At 34.3% G+C, this 26,189-nt stretch overlaps 1 protein-coding gene and 1 long non-coding RNA gene across 2 annotated transcripts; one reads left to right on the top strand and one right to left on the bottom strand.

Moving 5' to 3' along the window:
- On the top strand, positions 1–11,995 carry LOC115995311 (pleiotropic drug resistance protein 3-like). The gene is made up of 24 exons (XM_031119824.1): positions 1–405; positions 1,166–1,289; positions 1,473–1,558; positions 1,745–1,829; positions 2,143–2,302; positions 2,690–2,766; positions 2,850–2,903; positions 3,010–3,100; positions 3,595–3,896; positions 3,974–4,255; positions 4,353–4,666; positions 4,761–4,921; positions 4,993–5,096; positions 5,181–5,334; positions 5,420–5,563; positions 5,675–5,748; positions 5,839–6,171; positions 6,793–7,083; positions 8,267–8,350; positions 9,058–9,191; positions 9,385–9,612; positions 10,278–10,449; positions 10,568–10,822; positions 11,511–11,995. Exons 1-24 carry the CDS (start codon positions 71–73, stop codon positions 11,775–11,777), a joined length of 4,311 nt encoding a protein of 1,436 aa, XP_030975684.1. The 5' UTR covers positions 1–70; the 3' UTR covers positions 11,778–11,995.
- Positions 11,996–24,119: 12,124 nt separating this feature from the next.
- Positions 24,120–25,296, bottom strand: LOC115995315. The gene is made up of 3 exons (XR_004093324.1): positions 25,240–25,296; positions 24,746–24,796; positions 24,120–24,305 (listed from the first exon to the last, which is right to left on the bottom strand). It is a non-coding gene; the product is annotated as an uncharacterized LOC115995315 (long non-coding RNA).
- Positions 25,297–26,189: the final 893 nt, after the last annotated feature.

A 26,189-nucleotide genomic window follows, 5' to 3' on the forward strand; every position in this document is an offset into this window, starting at 1 on the left:
GTTGTCTACAATACTCATTATATACAACCTCACTGAAGGCCAAGAAAAAAAAAATATATCAGTTCATAAAATGGAGCTAACAACAATTGGAAAAAGCACCCAATCATCATTTCAACACCATGCTTCAACTCTCGATGCTGGTGGAGATTCTATCATAGAGGAAGATGAGGAACTTGAGCTGCAATGGGCAGCAATTGAGAGACTACCAACATTCAAACGGCTCAAAACCTCAGTATTTGATATTGATCATGACAATGGAAGTGGAAAAGAATTTAGAGGTAAGAGAGTGACTGATGTTACCAAGCTTGGAGCAGTTGAAAGACATCTGTTTATTGAGAAGCTCATAAAGCACATTGAGAATGATAATCTCCGGTTGCTGCAGAAACTAAGAGACAGAATAGACAGGTATCTCAAATTTTAGTTCATATATAGTGAAATGCTTATCTCGTTCCAAATGCTTCGTTTACATATATTTTCTTACCAGTCAGAATAGCACTCCAAAGGCCTCTAAATTACAGATAACTTAAGCTATGTTTTTATTTCTATTATGACCTCTAACTTCAGCCTGTCACAGCACAGAATTTTCTGCAACTTAATAAGTGATCAGAGTAACAATACATGTAGTTGAACTTGACTAGTTTGTTGAGAATCCATAGCTGAGCCTAAAAGTTTGGGAGCAAGGCTTAGTGGTTGTTATCATAAGAGATCAGAGTAGTAAAGCTTTTTTGGATCTTATATTAGTTAAGTACTTCGTGGTCAAAGTAAACTGGTTTTATAAAAAAAATTCCTTTGATGATACATCCAATCCACAAAATCAAACTGCCATACATATCCTTGGTTGTCCTGCCCTTAGGCTTTGACAGAATTGAAAAAGGAAAGCCTTTTAATTAGTTGTAGGAATTGTTAGGTTGATAAAATCTGTGCTCAAGGGTTAGATATTTTCTTAATTTATTTAAAACTTTCTTTGATTTGTCATTAATTTTATTGTGGTGTAGGTAGAAAATGCTGGATCCTTTTTTTTTTTCTGCTTCTATCTATCTTTGTTTATCTTTTTTGTCATATGAGTTTTATGCATGTGTATATCAATGTATATGGAACTCTTCCTGACTGACACTAGTCAGATATGTATCATTTTGATGAATTAAAAAGTGAATTTTCCTGTTAGAGTGAACGTAAAGTTACCTACTGTGGAGGTGAGATATAAGAATCTCTTTGTGGATGCAAAGTGCGAGGTAGTTCAAGGAAAGCCTCTTCCAACACTATGGAATTCCATCATGAGTCCCTTATCAGTAAGTAGGCATTTCTACCTTCTAATTGTAGAAATATCCAGGCCAACTTCCTGTTCTACCTCTAAATCCTGAGTCAAAGAAATAATACATAAAAAAAATAAAAAATAAAATTCCACTGTCGTCATCAGCAAAAAGAGCTACAACTTTTGATTGACAATTCTACTGAATTTATCTCTTGGACAGGTTTTTACAAAGGTAATACAGTGCAATTCTCAAGAATCCAAAATAAACATTTTAAAAGATGTCAGTGGCATCATCAAACCATCAAGGTAAGCCAAATATATGTTCCTTGCATAGCAACAAAGCATACAATTTATATGGTTAGAAATTTACATTAAATCAATGCTAACAGAACAAACTCACCAAGTCAGCCAAGTTATGTAAGTAGAACAGTATGCTAAGATTTGGGAGGTGGGCCAAAATTGTTCACTTATGGAATTTCTCTATGAATGCAGGCTTACACTTCTTCTCGGTCCGCCAGGCTGTGGGAAAACGACCTTATTATTGGCTCTTGCAGGAAAGCTTGATCAATCTCTCGACGTTAGTATTTCAAAAAACTATAGTAGACAAGCTTAAAAGCAATACAATGCTAGGAAATAAATTTTCATTCTTAAAAAAATTCAAGATTCTATATACTTTAATTTCAAATCATAAAGAAATTACACCCAAACATGGGTAGTTTCAAAAAACATGATCAGCCATCACATTTATGCCTTTTCATGCACATAAGGATTTCAATTACTATGAACTTATAGGAAAATAATCTTATTTATAGTTCATATACATGTTTACAAACTAATCATATCTGGATGTCACAATCTTTACAATAATCTTCAGCTTTTCCTCACTACAGGTGGCAGGGCAAATCTCTTATAATGGCTACATGCTAGATGAGTTTATTCCACAGAAAACATCAGCTTACGTAAGCCAACATGACCTGCACCTAGCTGAGATGACTGTGAGGGAAACAATCGACTTTGCAGCACGCTGCCAGGGTGTTGGAAGCAGAGCAGGTAAGGTTCCTTGTTTCCTTCATGTAGTTATTAGCAGGGTAGTTGTGCACCCATATCAATTTATTTAATTTGAACTTATTTCTTGTTGAAGATTTCTGTTTATGAAATTTTAGTGAAAAAAAAGAAGATAATCTACGTAAAGATCTACATGATTCAGTAGTGTGCCTATATCCATGGGAGTGAGTGGCTAATCATTCCTCTATATGAAAAACTAGGGTTTACATGTTTATACTGCCAGTCTGCCCCTATTAAAAAACCCTAACCCAGTACATTGAATTTCCTAACATACCTTACTGTACCTTGAGACATTTAAACTAGATACTTGTGTTACTTTCTCATTCAGAATATGAGCCATTACCAATAACATTTTTTTTTTCCACTCTGCAGATATCATGATGGAAGTAAGCAGAAGAGAGAAGGAAGAAGGGATTGTCCCTGACCCTGACATTGACACCTATATGAAGGTATTCATAAGTTGGCAATTTTTTTTAAAGTAATTACTAAAAGTCTTTTGAGAGTATATTAGGCAGTAACAAAATACTTGCAGGCAATATCAGTAGAAGGACAAAAAAGAAATCTCCAAACAGACTACGTTTTAAAGGTAGCTTTTCTTTAAGCAGAGCTTGATTAAACTAGGCAATGGAATATTTCAAACAAGAAGTTTTTATCAAATTTGATGTGTAAAGTACAATATTTTGGCCTTTTAGATCCTTGGACTCGATATCTGCAGTGATACAATGGTTGGAGATGCATTGAAAAGAGGCATTTCCGGTGGCCAGAAGAAAAGGTTAACTACAGGTTGTTAAAAATGATAAACATGCTGTTAATTTCGTTTTGCTAATGATTCTACCACTACTAGCACATCTCAGTTTATAAATTCTATAAGAGGTTCCCTTGAACAAGAAAAAAAAATCAATACAAGCTTGATATCTTTCTAAAAGCTTTTGTTGGGCAATCTTTTTGCTACTTCCTCCCACTTTCTTTTGTGGGGCAATTAAAATGGTTAGAATAATAGTTAAATGATAAAGTTCATAATTTCTTCACAGCTTAAACCTTAGGGACAAGTGAGAATTTATCATGGTATTAGAGCATGTGGTCCTGAATTTGAACCCTGTGTCCACTCTAACTGCCATTTTAAAAGTTAAAAATCTCAAATGAAGTGGTAGTTTATCAAAAATGGTCTTATATTTGTAAAACCTGTTCCCTAGTGTTGTGAGAAAAGGAAAGAAAATATTTTCCATGCAGGAATATTCTTCTCAACCCAGGGTTTTCATGGCTACTTTGCCTGGCAGGGGAGATGATTGTTGGTCCCACAAAAGCTCTTTTTATGGATGAAATATCGACTGGACTAGACAGTTCCACAACCTTTCAGATAGTTACCTGCCTTCAGCAATTGGTGCACATCACAGATACAACTGCATTAGTTTCACTTCTTCAGCCAGCTCCTGAAACATTTGATCTATTTGATGAAGTGATATTAATGGCAGAAGGGAAAATAGTATACCATGGTCCTCGAGCTCATGTACTTCAATTTTTTGAGGATTGTGGTTTCAAGTGCCCAGAAAGAAAAGGTGCTGCAGACTTCCTTCAGGAGGTGAGAGAACATGATTCCTGTTTACAGTTGACATTAATCCTAATTGTCTCATATGCTCAAATTTCAAACATTTGCAGGTTATCTCCAGGAAGGATCAAGAACAATACTGGTACCATGCTGACCTTCCATACAATTATGTTTCAGTGGATCAGTTCTCTCAAAGGTTCAAAGCTAGTTCTTTAGGACAGAAGTTAAATGATGAGCTCTCAAAACCATATGATAAATCTAAGAGCCACAATAGTGCCTTGTCATTTGATATTTACTCTTTGAGCAAATGGGAGATGTTCAAAGCTTGCATGGCCAGAGAGCTACTTCTCATGAAACGGAATTCATTTGTCTATATTTTCAAAACGATGCAGGTGATAATTTACTCATATGACTACTTAGGCTGGTGCATCTACAATAACATTCTCAATCACATTAAACTAACACATTTCCCCTTTCTTTATCCTGCAGCTCATCATCACTGCATTTATTACAATGACAGTATTTATGCGTACTCAAACAACTGTCGACTTGATCGGTGCCAATTATTTTTTGGGCTGTCTATTTTATACAATTGTAAGACTCATGACTAATGGAGTTGCAGAGTTGTCCTTGACAATCACTAGACTTCCAGTGGTTTACAAGCAAAGATCATTCTATCTGTATCCGGCATGGGCATATTCTATTCCAGCATCTCTCCTAAAGATTCCACTTTCTTTGGTTGATTCAATACTTTGGACAGTAATGACTTACTATATTGTTGGGTATAGCCCTGAGGTAGAAAGGTAAGTACTTTTCAAAATCCAATTGAACAAAAATATTAGAAGGATAATCTCTCTCTCTTTAAGCATTAATATACATTTTCTACATATGGCTTAGGTTCTTCTTCCAGTTCCTTTTGCTGTTTGCTCTACATCTAGAATCAACGTCCATGTGTCGTTTCATTGCCTCAGTTTTCCGGACTATGGTTACTGCATCAACTTGTGGTGCTTTGATCTTAGTATTAATCTTTTTGTTTGGAGGCTTCATTATTCCTCGACGTGAGTATAAATTATTTGCTTTGATTCTCAGGGATAACAACTAGACTACTTACAGAGTTTCTTCTTTGTAGCCTCTTTACCACCTTGGTTGAGATGGGGTTTCTGGCTTTCTCCCATGAGTTATGCGGAAATAGGTATAGCACTGAATGAATTTCTTGCTCCACGATGGCAAAAGGTACTTTGAAGAAGACCTAATATTTTTTTGCCATGCTAATTTACAAGAGCAACTAAATAGCTTTAGTTCATTCTCATTTTGTAGGTTTCGAAAGGAAACATGACCATAGGAATGGAGGTTCTAACTACTCATGGTTTGAACTTTGATGGCTATTTCTATTGGATATCATTGGGAGCTTTGTTCGGGTTCACAATACTTTTCGATATTGGATTTATCTTAGCCTTAACTTACATAAAGCGTAAGTTCATTTCAATTAATAAACAAGCATAAAGATTGAATTTTTAAATTTCATCCATTCACCTGTAAGCCTATCATGAATACAGCTCCAAAGATTTCTCGAGCTATTATTTCAAAAAAAAATTTCTCTCAGCTACGAGGAACAGATGATTGTAATGGAAGCGTAAAGCTGGATAACCAATCAACTCTAGCTACTTCTCTGCAAACTACTGTAGAAACAAGAAATTCTGGTAAGATAAAACTGTTAGCCAATAAGTTAGTTAACAAAAAAATTAATTCTCAATACAGTAAATAAATTTTTGGTTCTAAGATGATACAAGAGAATGTGGTTGGTTGTACAGGGAGGCTGGTCCTGCCATTTGAGCCCTTGACAATATCATTTAAAGATGTGCAATACTTTGTTGATACCCCTCCGGTAATCAAGTGCAAATGATGATTCGCCTATGATTATTTTGAATATGTATACAAGGTAGAACTTACTTGTTACTACATTCCTTCTGCACAGGAAATGAGAGAGATGGGTTTCAGTCAGAAAAAGCTTCAGTTGCTTCGTGATATTACAGGAGCATTTAGGCCAGGAATTCTTACAGCACTTATGGGCGTAAGTGGAGCTGGAAAAACAACTCTCATGGACGTCCTCTCTGGGAGGAAAACTGGAGGTACTGTTGAAGGAGATATAAGAATAGGAGGGTATCCCAAGGTCCAGAAGACATTTGCAAGAATATCAGGTTACTGTGAGCAGAATGATATACATTCTCCATGGATTACTGTAAAAGAATCAGTGACATACTCAGCTTGGTTGCGATTGCCACCTGAGATTGATTCAGACACAAAAGCTGTATGATATCCTCCAGTTCCTCTCCATAGTTATCAATAGTACTATCGTATAGAATTTCAAACAATTTCTGAAGGGACTCAAAATTTCAAGATTGTCTGCATTACTAAATTAAGCCTTATACCAACTATATGGACTGGCTACAAGAGTCTTTAGCAATCTAAGTGAAATTCAATAATTATTGTAACGATAAGAAAATAGAGAAGGCATTGGTGGGTCTAATGGAGTGAATCTTCAAGTTTTTGATTTGTCATGGGGATTGTGACTGTTGACTTTTGATTAAGATCAATACATGACATTGTCCCAAAAAAATATTGGCATGACAGAAACTTAATGACTTGAGACTTGTGTCCACTAATGTGTAACATTTTTAACACTTAAACAACCACTGTAATTTGCTTAAAATTTTTGGGAAAAACAAGAGAATGATAAGGAGATTTCAAATCATGTTTAGATAAATGCATAAAACCCTGAATATTGGTGCAAATGGCACAAACAAACAATAACTGATACTAGTACGTAAAATTTCTATTGAAGTTAGTATACTGCTATAGATACTCTATGAATTACATGGTCTACAATATTATAATGCATTCATAACAGTCTCTATAATATGTCATGCAGAGATTTGTAGAAGAAGTTATTGAAACAATTGAACTTGATGGTATCAAAGATTCGTTAGTTGGAATTCCAGGCCAAAGTGGCCTATCTACTGAACAACGTAAAAGGCTGACAATTGCAGTGGAGCTTGTTTCAAATCCATCAATAATATTTATGGATGAACCTACATCGGGTTTAGATGCGAGAGCAGCTGCAATTGTCATGCGTGCAGTGAAGAATGTAGTATCCACAGGAAGGACAACGGTTTGCACCATCCACCAACCAAGCATTGACATATTCGAGGCTTTCGATGAGGTAGAAGAAATAGTGCCTTATTTTAGAAAATTACGACATACTCCAGCTTTTAATATTGAGGTTATAAGATTTATCTACTAACAAATTTTGGCTAAATTATCCTGGCCGTAAAATTAGAAGTCATCTCATTCTTTTTGGGCTAATTATACTACAGGGTCTTTGTAGGGAGCATGTTGTTGGTATATTGTCATCCGAGGAACATTGACCTGTCAAATGATTACAGTAGATTTGCTTTTCCTGTGCTAAAATCTACCTAAAAATCATATTTCTATCTTTTGGGTAGCTTTTATAGGCTTTTAGTCTATGGATACAACTCAATTCAACTCAAAGGTCCTTAATCTGAACTAAATGTGCGTCGTAATATGGATTGTTATGTTATCCTATCCACAGCTATATAATTAGTTACCTGAAAAGTTTATGATATTTTTCTACCTGAATCCGCATCATTTTTGGTATTGCTTTTGCTTTCTTATCTAGAACAGTTAGAACTTGAGCCTAGTATTACAAATAACTCAAGAATGTACAAAAATACTAAGTTTTTTTTTATGAGAAAGCAGATTTGAGCCTATTGCTTGTTCCAAGAGAGTGCTCTTGAAGAGTTGAACCCATTCTTGTGCTTCTAAGCAACTTAGCCTTTAATTTTGTTAGACTTATGGTTAAGTGATTAAATTCATTATTTCCTAACAGCTTAAGCTTTTGGGACAATTGGTAATTTAATATGGTATCAGAGCAGTACTTATGGTTAAGTGATTAAATTCACCATTTCCTAATAGCTTACGCTTTTGGGATAATTGGTAATTTAACAAATTTCATTTCAAATCCTACCTGCCTATTGTTTTGTATGCACCAGTCATTCTAACGCAACATGCTCTGCAATTTTTCCTTCCTCATAGTTGTGGATGAGCAAACTATACTAACATTATCCATCACTCTTTAGTATCTTTCTTACTATGATTTTGATGTTCTGTGCATAGTACAAAATTAAAATATATCACAATTTTGAGCATTTCATCAAAGTTTTATCTTTACTTAGATTTATATGGTATCTCAAACCATGAGGACAAATTGCTAAATTTATTAAGATAACATGAGGCACATGGTCGACTGTAAAAGATTTTCTGTAATCTTCTTAGTATTGCTATTAAATGATATTTTGTACAACTCAGTAATCTTTTTGGTGCAGTTGATTCTAATGAAAACTGGAGGACAGATCATTTATTCTGGAATTCTAGGTCATCATTCAAGTAAACTTATTGAATATTTTGAGGTATGCCAGACTGCCAGCAATTTATGTTGTAACAAGCAAGCAAATTTCTAGTCATAACACTGAACATTCTTTTATAGCATGTTGTTTCCTTGCGTGGATAGACAACTGACGGATACTAAAACCATCTGTATATGTAATAAATAGACGCATGAGAAGGATAAATTTTTGGCTGAATAACATACATAACTTTACTTGCATAAGACATGGCAATTAACATTGAATCATACAAGTTAAAGAGAGAATCTCTAGTGCATGTAAAAGTTGAGTTCCACCAAAAGCTTAAACAAAAATTGGGTCTTCAATCCCAAGAAAATTCTAGTTAAAGTTTCCAAAGTGTTCTGAAATCATTACATAGGTTTCTAAATGTGCTATTATCTTCTGCATATTGATTAATCCAAGAATGTACATATCAATTTCCAGAGTGCTTGAACTATATCTACATACGCCAGTAACCTCCTCCACCTGTCCAGTCCCTGCAGGAAGTGTTAACGTCTTACCTTATTTTGGTGGAATTAGTGATTATTATTTACCCACAAAACATCACAATCATTAAAGGGAATATATAATACTCCAAACAAAAAACTTGAAAAGTTAAAAATGCTCACCATTGACTATCTTTCACTTCTTTAAATTTGACAATATTAAATAAATCCAAGCATGTAGGTTGCTATAAATCACTGATTTCAATATATTTTTCTATTCAACAGGGTATTGCTGGTGTGCCAAAGATCAAAAATAATTATAATCCAGCAACATGGATGTTAGAAGTTACTTCTGCTTCAGTAGAAGCAGATCTTGATATAGATTTTTCCAGAATTTATAAGGATTCACCTCTGCATCGGTTAGTATATATTTACTAAGATTGATAGGAAAGCTTTGTTGCAAATTATGTCGAATTAATTTCCTAAAAAGGCATGCATCACTCTATCTATCAAATTTAAACTTTTCCCAATCGTTTACACATGGTTATGACTTATGATAATTCTATTTGGTTTCTAATTAATTATAATCTTTTTATTGTTCTTGTATTCTAGTGACACCATCAAGTTGGTAAGACAGTTGAGTGAGCCACAGCCAGGTTCAAGAGACTTGCACTTTCCCACTCCTTATGCACAAAGTGGTTGGGTGCAGTTTATGGCATGCCTATGGAAACAACACTTATCTTATTGGAGAAGTCCTGAATACAACTTGGCACGTTTCCTATTTATAATTGCTGCAGCACTGTTGTTTGGGGCAGTCTTTTGGCAGAAAGGAAAGGAGATGTAAGCATCTAGATATACATGCATACATTTAGATAACAATTTTTTTAGAAAATTTTAAAGTACATGCATCTAGACATACATATGCATTGAGATAACGAGATCTCTGAAAAAAAAAACTTTGGGATATATTTTTCTATTTCATTGTTCTTTTAACTCTTATTTTAACTCAGAAGGGGGGTGGGGAAGGTTGTATGCAGTGCACAAAGCTCCCACTTATGGGGGGTTTGGGAAAGGTCATGATAGGTAGTCTTATCCCAATTTATTGAAACGACTGATTTCCGGACTCAAATCCGCTACTTGTTGCTTTTGGTGGAAGACATTTGCCATCACACATAGGCCCAACCTCTTAGTTTTTGGAGGAAAATAGAATAGAAAATTTCTTGTGTTTATTCTTAATAATAAATTTCTTTCAAAAGACAAAACATTGAAAACCACTATGATGCAGTCTTTTTCATTTCCTTCATTACTTTAATAAAAAAAAAAAACATGTCAAACACTCTGTCATTACCATCCTTATAAATCCATGGTAATAAACAAAAATTACAAGCTTGATTGAACTTTTGTTTATTAATTGTGGATATTATAAAGCTTCCTGCAGCTAATATTTGTAGTAGACTGGCATGTGAAGCTTTTAAATTCCTTCTTTTTCTTCTTTCTTTCCAAAGAAACACTGAGCAGGATTTGTTCAACATCCTTGGATCAATGTATATGGCTGTAATATTCTTGGGCTTAAACAACTGTTCAACAGTTCTTCCATATGTGGCAACTGAGCGCACTGTTCTGTACCGGGAAAAATTCGCAGGAATGTACTCCCCAAATGCCTACTCATTTGCACAGGTTTGATAGTGCTTTTATCAAAGAACAACAATTTTTTTCTTTTACAAAATCAATTGTATTGTCTTGATATTTGATGAATAACAAGGGTAATAACTTTTTTTTTTTTTTAATGTTGAAGGTGATCATGGAAATACCTTATGTAATTTTGCAAACAATTTTGTATGTGGCCATTACATATCCAGCAATAGGATTCTACTGGTCAGCTTACAAGGTCTTTTGGTACTTCTATGCCACATTCTGTTCTCTTCTCTACTTTGTATATTTAGGGATGCTGCTAGTTTCAATGAGCACAAGTATCGATGTAGCTTCCATACTGGCAGCTGCAATCTACACCATATTGAACATTTTCTCAGGCTTCCTTATGCCAGGACCGGTAAACCCTTTCAACTCTTCTATAAGTAGTCACTTAGAATGCTGGTTTAATCTTATAAACAGGAAAAATATGTTAAATGGATAGAAGCATTTATAAACACACAAGGGATATCTTCCTCTGTACCAAGAACATTCTCATTCTTAGAATATTCATTACCTTGTCTATCTGATGTTTAACATGATGAAAATGAGAATGCAAAAATAATGTAGTGAGTTACCACTTCTTACCGAAGTTTCCTAGAAAGGTGGAAGAGCATTAGAGAAAAATTTTCTGCATGTGCCCCCAAAACTTTTTGCTATTTCCATAGAGTGATGTTATATATGGCTACTGCATAAGCCTTACAAACTGCATTTCAACTTTTAAAGAAAAAAAAAAAAAAAAAAAAAAAAAGTAATTCAGAAATTTATTTATCATGTTGTTGATGTAGCACCAATCACATTGATTGTCACCTCAGTTTTTGGTAGTATCTATAGCATTTTCCTTTCACAGAAGATAGTAACACCACTTTCAGTTTCTTTCCTTACACATGTCTGCATGGGTACTAGGGATTTGCAAATAGTCTTTAAAAAGTTATCATACCTGAATGGATCATAAAGAAAGTTGTTCCACGGTGTAGTAGTACTTCTTATACCATTAAGCATTGGGTACAGTCAAGCTAAACATAATAACTGTGTTACTTAATATGCAGAAAATTCCTAAGTGGTGGGTCTGGTGCTATTGGATCTGCCCTACGTCTTGGTCCCTAAATGGCCTGCTGACTTCACAATATGGAGATATAAAGAAGGAGATACTAATCTTTGGGGAGCTCAAGACAGTTGGTTCCTTTCTTGAAGATTATTATGGCTTTCGACCTGATCAATTGGGCCTTGTGGCCTTTGTGCTCATTGCTTATCCAATTATTTACGCTTCCCTGTTTGCCTATTGCATAGGGAAACTAAATTTCCAACGGAGGTAGAAATGAGCTAAAAATTGCTTGAAATACACTCCACGCAATTGTATGGCATAAATATATGTATAGATATTTGCAGTTCTATTGCATGACAAGAAAAATAGTTTTTGGCTGTATATAAATTCTGTGACATGCCATATAGAACCAGAGATTTTAGAATCAATATCTTCCCCTCCATCAGAAAGACAATGTGATGAAGGGTGGTATTTGACAACTCAATTGTATGCAAGAAAATATAGTTCTTGTAGCAAGGATTCTTATGGTTTGCTTGTAAATCACAGAAAGCCCCAACTGGTGTGACAGAAAACGCTAAAGCTACTAACAATTTTACTATAAAATACTTACAAACTAATATGCCAATAATTGCATGACACATAACCCGCCATATAAGGGCTTTGTAAAATCTCATCCTTCTTTAGTTTACCAATCCAAAAATGAAAATCTCCTTCATTCGCTCCACTGACTCTTTCCTTATTTTTATTTTACTAACATTAAGCTATATTGTTACATAATATGGGTGAATCTGTTGATTGGTAATATCTGATGTGTTAAAAAACCTAAATTCAACCCAAAATTGGCAGAAGGAAACTGAGAGCAAGTGAAGGCTACCCTTTAAGAGATGATGTTGGTTGAAGTGATAGTTGATTTCAATATGCTTAGTGTGCTTACGAAAGACATAATTGTGGGCAATGTGAAAAGGATTTGCCAATTGAAATCCTTAATTGGGTTCTCTCGAGGTAATTTGCAGAGTAACATGAGTTTGCCACACTATGTTAATAGTTAGCAGGAAGTGGGAAGAATTTTGGAGAATAACATCTTGAGCCTTTGAGGCACGAGTTCAGTGAATAAATCGAGACTCAAAGCCTCAAGTTCTGATTGCTAACATGGAAATATTTTTGCCACATGGAAATCGAGTCTTAAAGACTTGATTTCCATAAAAGAAGAAGAAGAATCTAAAGATTTGAGATTCTGAAGAAATTGAAGACGAAGAGAAGAACCCAAAGGAAGAAGAAGAATAGTTTGCATGGGAATAGAAAGAACACGATGAAGATCTGAACATGATGAAGGATTACACGGAAGAAGAAAGGACCAAGTGAATAGAGGAAATTGAGTTTTAAATACTCGATTTCCACGTGGATTTTTTTTTCCACATCAGATTGACATCACACACAACTCGAGTTTTAGAAACTCAAATTTCACTTTTGAACTTGAGTTTTAGAGTATCGAGATGCTAGTTTGCTATATAATTTTACAAATGTGACAACTAATTAAAATATTTAAAAAATAATGTTAAATGCAAAAAAAATTCCTAATAGGTCATTGGACTAGGAAATGTAAATAAAATTTCGGCCAAAATGAAAACTGGAATTTCTAATTTTAACTGAAATTTATTTGAGTCTTCTAACTTTATTTTCGTTCAATTGAGTTTTCTAAGTTTCAAATTTATTCAGTTTGGGCTTTTTGTTCAATTTCGTTAAAAAAATTGTCGTTAAGTATGCAATTAACTAATAAAAAAAATTTTGAAAAAAATAATTCACAAAAAAATCTATAAAATATTTTATTAAATTTATAGATATTTTTTCATGTGAGAAAAACATTTTTTAAATGGCAAATTTTAAAGAAATTTGACAGAATACTTAAATTAAATAAATTTGAAACTTAAAAGGACTCAATTGAACTAAAGTAAGTTAGAAAATTCAGTTAAACTTAAGGGTATAATTTGCATTTTAGCCTAAAAAGTTTTTAGGGTTATGGGTGGGTTGAAATTAAGTGTGGTTGCAAACAAAAACATATAGTGCAACCACAATCAATACCATCTTATCAAAATTAGAAGGGGACGTGGATCAGATGTAATAGGTGTGAACCAAATTTCTAAAATTGGTTCGATGAATTAGGTTAATACATTCCCTTTTTCAATCACTGTTTAAACCTTAATCTAAAATCAAGGGCAAACAAATAATTTTACAACATAAGGATATAAATATCATTTTGATAGTTTGTAGACAACCTATTTTGCAACATGTATTAATCTAATCCAGAGGGAAAAGGGTATCTTGGGGGTAGAATTGTAATTTCAATTTTTGAATTTCCAATCACTTCACATAAAATGACGTGTCACAGGCTCCAATTAGACTATTGAATTAAAATGTTATGAAATGAAGTTTTTAGTTCGATCAAGTTTGATTACAAACAATTGATTTTGATTGCTTCCATTTGGAATTAAATTAAAATCAATGACATGTCTTCATCCTATTAATTTTGACTAAAAATAATGGTAATGATGCACACACTTGATCTATCCGATTGTTAAACATTAATGACCCCTTAATTTTTGGTGAAATTACCCTTTTAAAATAGTTAATTTAATAATAATTGGAGCATATTAATGCTAAAATTGAGTTAATTTAGACCTATTAATGTTAAAATGGAGTTAATTTGGGGCCTATTAATAATAAGTGTATTGAAACTCATTTCCAAGAAATGACCTATAGTTACTCTTTTTTGAATCTCTCTACTATGAATTTTTTAATGAGATTTTTTCAAGGGAAAGTAGACATATGAGACTTTGATTTGAGTACAAGAACAGACTGTTTTAGATAAGAAACAAGTCAGATATGAATTTGTTTTTTGAAATTAGCCCTACTGTCAGATATGATTTTGTTTACTTCGCTCGTAATCATTTTTTCTTTGCGTGCTCCCCCATACATGTCAACTCTCAATTAACGCACCAACCCAGTGCGTTGGACTTGTATGACATTTAGAGAGCTTTTTGATGGCGCATTGAGGCATCTGGGTGCTCGAAATAGAGTCCAGTGTTTGGATTGATTAACCAATCCACTGACGAAGGGACTGATTCATGGAATCAGTTTTGTGAAAAGTGGATCAGTGACAATGAGACAAGGATAGGTAGAGCTTGATCTCTGAGCATGGTGGGCTTCAAGTTCTGAGAGAAACACCAAAGATTGCTCAAGTGTGGAGACTCAATACAACGGTAGACAGAGGTAGTTGAAGGCCATGAGAACATGACTCTGGTACCATGTTGAAATATATAGACAAGAGAAACTAAGAAAGTAATGGATTCTTGTGAGGGTTATTGTCCATTACTTGCTGTTGACCATTTCCATGAGTTATGAAAAAAGTTGTAACAAAAAACAAAAGTTGTGTCCCTATTAAAACTGAGCAAAATTTCAAGCTTGTGGTAATTTTTACTAGGAGTTTTTAGAACTCTTATCTGATAGATTAGTATTTAGTGCTTATCTGATGGTGCGTAATTGTCGCACTTGCAATTAATCAATCTCTTACAATAAAATTAACCCAAGCACCAAGAAATTCTATTAGACCAACTCAAGGTGCATCACAATTTCAATGACCCCATCAGAAGAACGAGAAACACAAAGGATGATAACAACAAAGAAAGACAGCCAAAAACTTTTGACGAGTGATTACCAAGTACCAAGTGCATCACTTTTTGTTTGACATTTCTGATTGATTTATGAAACAAGATATAAGGTTATTAGAGAATCTTGTCTATTCGGGGGAAAAAAATAGAGAATTTTGTCACTGGTTCGAAATGAGATGTATAGCTAATTATGAATGCCATGCTAACTTTAGTCCTTTGTATGCACATTACTAGATAGTAGATACTCTGCGATCGGAATTTTTCATGCATCTCTGTAACATAGAAATAGAATATGGGTAAATATAAATAAGGGTAATTTGCGTTTTTCGACTCTCAAATTTGGGACATACACGTTTTTGGTCAAGCAATACAAAATGACATAAAGCAGATAGGAAGACAGAAAATTCTCCAAGTTTTTTGATAAGCAATTCTCCAAGAAGTTAGTTGTCCATCATTGCAACTATACAATCCCAACATCTACTAGTTGACATTACATTCCCAAGCAATTTGGGATCAAGAAATATCTGGAAAATTGCTATTCAAATTAAAAAAGCAGCATCTTTTCTGTTCTTGGGTTATTGGAAGTACAAGAAGTTGTCTACAATATTCATTATAGACAACCTCAGAGAAGGCCAAGAAAAAAACAAATATATCAGTTCAAAAAATGGAGCTAACAACCATTGGAAGAAGCTTACAACCATCTTTTCAACACCATGCTTCTGTGAGATTTTGGAGCTTGAAGGTGGTTATCAATGGCGGAAAAACTATGACAGAAATGAGAGAGATTTCTGAAAGAAGAAAATTGATTATACAAGCTCTAGTTTAATACATTAAACAGAGAATACATAAAAATCAAGAACCTTCTAGAAACTCTATCCTAACCGTATTGGATTTGTCTTTGCCTTAACATACCTAAAACGTAAGTTCATTTTTTTTAAGACAAAACATAAGTTCTTTTTAATCAATAAGCAAGCATGAAGATGTTCTTTTTAATCAATAAGAGCTAGTTTGGATGGGATGATTTTTGAGTGATATCACTCAGTTTTCTGTTTCCATCATTCAAATTGTGTGGGTCCAACGGATGAGCATTTGTTTGAATGAGTTTTGAATCACGGTTTTCATCACTCAATGACTTAGTAAAATGGATGCCAATGACCAAAACTGAAAACAAGTTTCACCTGTTTTCAAAACTCAAAAACTGAGTTTCAGTGGCAAGTCGGTAAATTAGATGAAATTGTGGGCCCCTTGGCCAGTGCATTGTCACATTCTACCGGTCACTCTCTCTTTTCTTTTCTTCTTCTTCTTCTTCTTCTTTTTTTTTTTTTTTTTTTTTTTTTTTTTTTTTCACTTTTCTTTCTCTCTCTTCTTCTTTTTGTTCTTCTTCAGAGCAAAAAGCTCATACTCACCGACCACTCACACGCACAACGTTCTTTTTGCTTTCTTCCGATTTAGTGTTCTTTCTTTTTTGTTCTTTTTGTTCTTCTCCCACGGGTCACTCCCACGCCGACCTAAGTTGAGAGATCATCGGCGTTGATCTTCGATCACATGCCGAAAAGCTCCACCACGTGCTTGTTCTCCTCATCGCTGCTATCGTACTCGTTCTTCGATTTGGCTGGAGTGTTGAAATCAGCATCCACAACAATGGTGGATCTCTGTTGGAAATGATTTGATTTGGAAGCTCTGTTGTTGGCGCTGGGAATAGCCCCGTTGGAAGCTCGTTTTTGATCTTGAAGCTCTTTTTATTTATTTATTTATTTTTATTTTTAATTTCGTGGTGTATCATAAATAAGTATGAATGGAGTTTTGAATTTGGGGTGATGAGCTGCTTTAGGTGGTGTTAAATTGTTGAGAGTTTTTGTTGTTTGTACTTCTTTGGTTAAACTGTGAATGAAGTTTTTGTATTAAACTGTGACTGTGGTGGTGGCAAAATGAAATGTGCAATGAAGGAAATGGCGGGAGATGAGGGTGAGGTGGGTAAGCTAATAGCAGTCTATAACCATTGCTTAGGTATGGGTTCCACAAAAAGTAAAAAAATTTGAGTGATGAAAAGTTGAAAATATGTGCCAAACGGGTGGAATTAGGAAATTGAGGTATTTTAAGTGATGAGTGATGAGTGATGAAAATTGAGTAAGGATTGATGAGTGATGAAAAAAAAAAACCAAACAACCCTTAAGCGATCATGAAGATTAAGTTTGAATTTTGTCAATTCACCTGTATGCCTATCAATTAGTATAGCTCCAAAGATGTCTGCTGTTATTTCTAAAAAAAAGTTTCTCTCAACTACAAAAAAGTAACGATTGCAATAGTTATCTGCAGCTTGATAAGCAATCTACTCTAGCTATTTTTCCCCAAGCTTCAGTAGAAACATTAAATTTTGGTAAGATAAAATTGTTAGCCAATGAAATGATATCTAATTCTGGATACAATGAATATTTTTTGTGTTAATGTGTAATAGGTTGTGGGCTTTAGACCCACCTTGTTTACTTGTATTACACACTCTGCCTCCTATATAAGACACTCATGTGTATTTTATTATTTTGAGAAATACAATACATTAATTTTGTAATTCTAACATGGTATCAGAGCCACTGCTCTAACTTTCTTGTGTCTTGTAGTCTTTTTTTTTTTTTTTTTTTGCTACCTTAGCTTCTCTAGTCAGTAAACCTTTTTTTTTTTTTTTGGTGCCCTCTCTTGACTGCTTTGTAGCTATCAGAGGTCCTCAGGTTGAATCCCTGCCGCTAGAAGCTTGCTCTCTGCCAACAAGACCATTGCCTTCGTCAGATTTGTCCCTACGGACCTCCATGTAAGACATAAGACATATCCACGAATAGATCGTCAACCGATCTACTCAATGCTGGAAAAATCATCTTTATCGGACGCTGCATGCGCCGACCAAACTTCCGACGAGTTTCTCCACGCGCTGTTGGAAACTCGACTAACATCATCTGGCTATCTGTTGACGCCACTTGCTGACGTCATCTACCACGTCAACCCTAGTTGCCTCGCCGACTGACATCACTTGCTGATTCTGCTGATGTCATCTTTAGTTGACTTTGACCGACGGTTGATTGTTGACTTTCTATTGTTTGACCGTTGACTTTTGCTAGAGTTGACTTTTTTGCAATCTAGGTGCTCCTTGTGAGGGATTTCATAATTCGCTCCAATACCAATGGGCTTGGTCTGTGATCAAATGCTATAAAAGATTTATGCCCCTTCATCCTTCACCAACTAGTCGTTGGATGGATTGGTAAGGCACACGGTCTGACAAGTGGTATCAGAGCCCGGTCATAGGTTCGAGTCATTGGAGCCGCATTGTGAAGGATTTCACAATTCGCTCTAATACTAATGGGCTTGGTCTGCGATCGAATGCTATAAAAGATTTATGCCCCCTCATCCTTCACTAATTGGTCGTTGGATGGATCGGTAAGGCACATGGTCCAACAAGTGGTATCAGAGCCCGGTCATAGGTTCGAGTCGTTGGAGCCGCATTGTGAGGGAGGGATTGTGAGGGATTTCACAATTCGCTCCAATACCAATGGGCTTGGTCTGCGATCGAATATTATAAAAGATTTGTGCCCCCTCATCCTTCACCAGTTGGTCGTTGGATGGATTGGTAAGGCATACGGTCCGACACTCCTTACTCAGTTTTTTGCTTAGATTTCATTTTTTTTAGTCCATTTTTGCATATTTTGCTTCTAAATGAAGAATAAGAATAGGTCTTCTTTTTATTATAACAATCATCGCCGACAATCCAACAAATGTTTTTGCAATTTTTGCAAATGTCTTGGCCACAATATTGAGATTTGCTATTAACACAACAAATCAGTTGTTTCCATTTCTGCTGCTACTATTGCTAAAACTGAGAGTATCCAACCAATGGCTCTCGTCTCCACAAAGTCCAAGTCTTTTGGATCCACTATCACCATTTCCATAGTTGACCTTCAAAACATCATCGCTAATACTATTCGTATGGTTGGTAATGCATCTCTTATTCCTCTTTTCTCTCAGTTTCATCTAATATGTCTCCTTCCTCTTGGCTTATGGATTTTGCTTGTTACAATCACATGACACCTCACCCATCCTTATTTTCTCAACTTGAACCTGCACCACACCTTCTCAATATTCACACAGCTAATGGTTCCACAATGTTTGGTTATAATATAGGTTCTATCTCGATCTCCAACTTCTTGGTTTCTGGGGTCTTTAATGTTCCTAAGCTTTCTTACAATTTATTTTCTATGGGGTAATTAGCTGAGTTGGGTTACTACATTACCTTTGATTATTTTGGGTATATTGTGTAGGATCCGAGGACGGGACAGGATCTTGGGACTGGTCCCAGAGTTGGGCGTATGTTTCCCATGGACAACCTTCGTCTTCCATTTGTTGCTCCTGTTTCTATTGCTGCCGCAGTTTCTTATATTTCTTCTGTTGCACTTTGGCATGCTCGACTTGGTCAAGCATCTTCCTCTCGGGTACAACACTTGACTTCTAGAGGTTTATTAGGTTTAGTGTCCACAGAAAATTTTGATTGTGTTTCATGTCAGTTAGGAAAATAACCAGCTTTGCCTTTCAATACTAGTGAATCAATGTCCATTGATATATTTGATCTTATTCATTCTGATGTCTGAGGCCCTTCCTTTGTCTCTAGTATTGGTGGATCTCGATATTTTGTTGTCTTTGTTGATGATTATTCCCGCTATAGCTGGATTTTTTCATATGAAATATCGTTCTAAATTATTGCAAGTCTATTATAATTTTGCAAAAATGGTTGAAACTCAATTTTCCAAACGTATCAAAATTTTACAATCTGATAATGCTCTTGAATACACTCAATATGCTTTCCAAGCCGTTGCATTCCTATGGCACTATTCATCAACTAACTTGTCCAGGTACCTCTCAGCAAAATGGTAAAGTCGAACGAAAACTTCGTCATATTCTTGACATTGTTCGTGCTCTTTTTCTTTCTACCAAAGTTCCTGCTCCTTTTTGCTGTGAAGCTGCTCTTCATTCTGTTCATGCTATTAATCGCATTCCCAATCCTGTCATCCAAAATCAAACTCCATATGAGCATCTTTTTGGGTCACCTCCAGACTATCATCACCTTCGCTTCTTCAGTTTTGCTTGTTTCGTTCTTCTTCAACCACATGAGCATAACAAACTTGAGCCTTGGTCTAGACCTTGGGCGAAACTCAAAAGGGGTATCAGTGTTATGATCTTGTCTCTCATTGTCTTTGTATCTCCCATAATGTTGTCTTTTGGGAACATCACTCCTTTGTCGAGCTTTCTCACTTCTGTGCCTCCCTGTCTACCTCCTCTATAACTGATAAGCCATCTCACAATAAAGAAGTAAGTGGTCTACCATCTCTCCACAATGTCGGCACATAATGCACCAGTCCACAAAATCCAATCCCCTCAATCTCAAGTTATCACCCGTTAGGATCTTATTCCAAGCTACACACCAAACAAAGAAAAGAAACTCGCCTAGGGGCCTTTGCTCTCCATATACCTTTCCAAGGAAAGACAAATGAGGGAGAATCCCACAATTTGTTATAATACTACTGGATATCAAAATTCCCATTAGGCTTCAACTTCCATCTCATCCAGTCTCCAACATCCATTGGAGGAGTATTAGCTCCCAATATATGAAGAAAATGCAGCCCTTCATCCATCTCCCAATCATTAAATTCTTGAACAAAATGAACATCCCAAATTCTTCTATCCTTCGCCCCCTGCCTTGACAAAGAAGCTTCTACTGATACCTCCTTATCAATGGCAATACCATACAACCTTGGGAAAGCCAATTGAAAAAGTTGATCCCCATACCACCCATCCTGCCAAAACCTCACTCTATTCCCCAATCCAACAACAAACTGACAATTTTGCTAAAATCCTCCCATCCCATGCGAATACTTCTCCACAAACCACACCCATAAGCTCCCTTACCCAGCTTTGAGATCCATCCCCCCCATTCTTCCCCATATTTTGAAGCTGCCACCTTCCTCCATAACTGATCCTCTTCCTTAACAAACCGCCACAACCATTTCCCCAATAAGGTCTTATTGAAAGGAGTAAGTTTCCTTATCCCCAAGCCACCATTGGCTATAGGTGCACAAACTTTATCCCATCCTACCAGATGAGTCTTGCTATTACCCCATTGAAAGTCCCTTTGCAACTTTTCAATTTTATTAGCTACATAAGTAGGAATGGTGAATAATGATAGAAAATAGGTAGGAAGATTAGAAAACAGGTTTCTCTCTCTGCACATGTTCACAAACACTTTTACCCTAGGCCTTAAACTTCCATTTGAAGTTCATAACTCTAAATTTTGTTTCCAATATATTAACTTATAAACACTATTTTCTCAAACCTGAAAAAATAAAACAAAAACTACCCTATAATAACTTGCAAATCACCTATAACAAAACTTAACTACTTTGACTTGCTATACAAAATTACAAACCATCATACAACTGTAATTTTATTTTAGTCTTCATATTATAACTTTGGAATATTGTTTGTCCTACATTACAACAGAAAAGACATTGAATGAGGTAACAAACATAATGAAATAGATAAATAGTACCTAAAAGATGTACTAAGGAAGAATAAATTACTTTATAATTATGCGCTATGTATTCTCTTCAGCAGTTCCATCTCCTCCCTAATTAAGTTAGTTAAGCAATTCCATCTCCTCCCCATTGGAAACTTCAGGATCAATATAGCACAACTAGAAATATGAAACAAAAACAGAATATTATGCCCACTATCAAATTGCAGTACATTGTCAAACTATAGTAAGACTAAGCACCAAAGTTTACTAAAGACATATAACCCCTCTATTTATGATAATTTTCATTACATAAGATTAAAGGTGGATTATAATATTCAAAATATTACCTACAACCATCAAAAACTCATACTTTAAGAAATGATAATATGTATTTGTACAATGATCATCTATTCTTCATGGTTAGGATTAATTGCATTTTGTCAAGTGGAATGCTCAACAACAATTGCTGCTCTACTATTGTTTTCTCTTCACATTTAAGTGCCAAAAGGAAATTAAAAAAAAAAAAAAACATGGGAATATAGACATTATCCGCCACCAACAACTTTATTATACCCCTGTTTTGTCCTCTATATTCAATGAGGGCCGACCCTAGACATTTTGGGGCCTTAGGCGGGAACTAAAATGGAACCTTTATATATATATATATATATATATATATATATAATTATGTATTAATTAAATTAATATTTATTTAATATTTTTATATTATAGTAATATATTTCATTTAAAATCTATTATTCTTGCTTTTTAATATGTAAATTGACTAATTAAATTTTTGCATTCAAGTTCTTCTAACATCTCATTTTCAATTGATAATATAGATAATCCACTAAATCTTTCTTGAGACATTGTCGATCTTAGATATGATTTTATTATTTTTAATTTTGAAAAACGTCTTTTGGTAGAAGCAACTGTAACAGGTATTGTTAGTAAAATTCGATAAGCAATGCATGTATTTGGAAATGAATCTAACATTTTTATATAATTTAGTATGTCAATTGGAGTATATTATTTTATTTGTAAAATTTCTTTTAAAATTTTTAACTTTGAAAGTAAATCTAATCCATCAATATCATAATAAAATCATGTTTGAGAAAATATTCAAGATTAATTTTTCTTCTTTTTTCTTTTTTTAAAAAAAGTTTTTCATATCTAGATGCATACTTTCTAGTAGACATTTCTAATCAAACAATATATTTATAATGATTGGAATAAAAAATAACTTTCAAGTGTAGAGCAATGAACTTGATGTATATAAAAAGTATTATTTTAGTTTCACTGAATGATAACAAGTATTTAGCAATCTCAATCTGCATAAAAAATATATATATATATATATATATAAAGACGCATGATTAAAATTATTATTTTTTTTAAAATTCCAAAGCCAACCAGAAGTACAAGTGTACAACTCCACCCACAGCCACACAAGTCTTATTAGATCATAAGATTCACCCACAAAAAAACAAAATAGATCCTATTACATATAACCAAAAAAAAAAAAGAAAAAAGCTAGAATTTTAAACTAAAAACTTCAAGGCCCAGCAGCCCCAGCCAGAACTCAAGCACTCAAGTAGGCTCACGGCTCCATCTAGAAGTCTTATTAGACAAGACTCCACCCACAGTAAAAACACAGAATCTGCATAATGTAGCAGAAAAAATCAAATAAGAAAGAGAAACTCAAAGAAAGAATAAAAAAGTACCTGGAGAGTATGTGATCAGATCGGAGGAAGCCAACCAGCAATAGAAGGATTTAAGAGTAAGACCAGTGGAGAGAAGGAATGAGAGAGGCAGAGAGCAAAAGCTGAGGTAGAGAGGCGGAGAGCAAGAGTGAGAGAGAGAAACGGTGATATGAGTAAATTTTAGGGATTTGAGATTTTTGATTTGTGGTTGTTTTGTGGTTAATTTTTTAGACCGGAGTTGTATTTTATCTGGTTAAATTTTGGTTTGTCTAGAGATTAATATGTTATTTTTGAGACAATTGATTTTATTTAGACCATAAAATTTTTTGGGTACCAATGTTTATTAGGATATATCAAATTTTTTGTTCATTGGTCACAAGGATGTATCATATTTTTTGGATTTCATCAAAAATTATTTTTTCCTTACTACCCTTCTTTCCCAAAATTTTGGGGCCTCCCTTCCACTTAAGGGCCTTAGGCAATGGCCTAATTGGCCTACTGGAAGGGTCGGCCCTGTATTCAACACTTCTAAGAGGCATAAAAAAAACTCAATAAATCTTCACGTTGGTCATGCCAATATGCAGTAAAAATATGAAATAAAATAACAATTTAAAATAAGATAAATTTGAAGAAACAATTAACAAATAATAGAAGTCCTATAAACAAATAGGAAGAAGTTCAAAGTGTGCCATATAAGAAAGGTGAAGAAGAATTAAAAGTTTAAAACTTGTGTTAATGACAAATTGTTGTAGACAATAAAGGCTATCCTGCAAAGAAGATTTGCTAGCCGCATTAGGTCTACCAATCATGTTGAAATTGCATCTTTTGTTGGTAACACTTCTGATTCTCTCATGTCTCATTGCCTCCCTACTCTTTGCTCTCTACATAGATTGAAATATAAACAACACAAACAGAAACAATAGACACCATAGGTTAAAATTCAATCATAACTCTGAAACAAAGAAAGAACTGATGAGGTATTAAAAAAAAAAAAAAAAACTTGAGGAACATTAATAGGTCTATGCCAATTAAAAATAGCTGATGTCCACACCGTTATAATTCCACACAATCCAAAGGCTCCAACAAAAGGCAAACACAAATAGAGAAACCAAGATTTTGAATCAAGAATTTAACAAAAACACCAAAAGCACGAATTTAAAAATGCTCATTACGAAAAAAAAAAAAAAAAATTCTAACCCAATTACTATAGCCAAATCTAAATCTAACTAAAATGCATAAATCCAAACCTATCCAACCAAATGACTAAACATAAAAATCAAGTTATGGCATAATTTAAAAACAAATAAACAAAAACCTTTACCTGTAGTGGTTCTGGCTACATGACAGATTCTCTACTTGTCTTCACAACTTACTGTAATTTCATGGTATTTAAATACCAGAAGTAATCCACAATTAGAAAAGTATACTAACAAATGTAATTGAAATTTGAGACCAAAAAAAAAAAAAAAAAAAAAAACTTTAGAACTTGATGCATTTCCTTTTACTATTATACTTTTAGATTTCACAATTTAAACCCATTAAAATCCAACATCAAAAACAACAAAATCAAGACTTAAAAGTCTCTTTTTAAAAAATATATAGAGAAAGTTATTCTATCAGATTTCAAAATCCCACAATTTCACTCCCCTTAAAAAAACAGAATAGGTAAGAGGCCAATAAAACTCAGGTAGGATTTTCATATTGTGAGTGTTTTCCCTGATTTTAACAAATAGAGAGGAAAAGGGTTATGAATCTAAATTCCTAAATTGACAGCAAACCATAATCAAAGAGAATATAAGGAAAAGAAATTAATACCTTTGCTTTGATTAAATTGGAGACTCTAGATCTCTAGAGAAAGAAATTGAATGATTTAAATCCAAAAGAGAAGAATTCACAAAAAATTACCGAAGATATTTAATAAAAATAGTCAAATATCATAATTCCGATTTCCTTAAACCTAATTTTAGGAAACAAAATCTCATTGCAATTGTATAAGTGGAAAACATATAACAAAACTAATTTAACTTTAAATTTGTGGAAAATAAAAGTCAGAGAAAGGATAGGAACCCGTCGGAGGCATTGTTAATCAACAATCAGAGGGAACTCTTGTTAATTTTTGAGTTTTAATCAGGAACCAAAATGTAACTTTGAAAATAGATAAAAGGTCAAATTTTCCTTCTAAATTTGGGAAAAATTTTGAAAGAAAAAGAATAGGTACCCATCAGAAGCATGTCATAATGGGCAGGGTAGACTCCTCTTCGGAAGTGAGAGACATCTTTTCATTCTTGATTGCAAACTGTGGAAATATTTCAATGGGCTTTTGTTTTTTCTTTTTTATTGGCAGGCAAAATCGTTTCTTTTGGCCGTTTGTGTTTTAACAAATGGAAAGAATGGATGATCGCGTATTTTGGGTTTCAGTTTTAGAGCGTGCAGTTTTTGATCTCTCGATCTCTCTCCCCTTCTCCGTTCTTTGTAGCACAAGTTTTTTTTGGGAGTATTGCAAGCCCTTTTAATTGTATTTTAACTGGTTAGTTTTCCTTTTATACCGAGAGGCTTTTAAACGGTGTTTTAACGTTGCCAAACAATATAATTTATCGCTTTTTAACTTATACATGGCTGAAATTTAGATGAGCATTTTTCCTACATGACAGCACCTCCTTAATTGCAGGAAAAGGCTTCTGCTATTATATATAGTATATGATATGATATGATATGATATAGATTCGTACTGTACGTGTTTGAATATTGCAGGTCATTCATCTGTC

This window comes from Quercus lobata, chromosome 6 (genome assembly GCF_001633185.2).
Source record: "Quercus lobata isolate SW786 chromosome 6, ValleyOak3.0 Primary Assembly, whole genome shotgun sequence".
In the NCBI taxonomy this organism is placed as follows: domain Eukaryota; kingdom Viridiplantae; phylum Streptophyta; class Magnoliopsida; order Fagales; family Fagaceae; genus Quercus; species Quercus lobata.

Bases quoted from the DNA above. Each gene is read 5' to 3' on its own strand.
- LOC115995311 (XM_031119824.1), top strand. From the start codon at position 71: ATGGAGCTAACAACAATTGGAAAAAGCACCCAATCATCATTTCAACAC. The intron at 5,335-5,419 runs GTAAGTTCATTT...TCATGAATACAG, and splicing joins AGCCTTAACTTACATAAAGC to CTCCAAAGATTTCTCGAGCT. The intron at 7,084-8,266 runs GTAGAAGAAATA...TTTTTGGTGCAG, and splicing joins TATTCGAGGCTTTCGATGAG to TTGATTCTAATGAAAACTGG.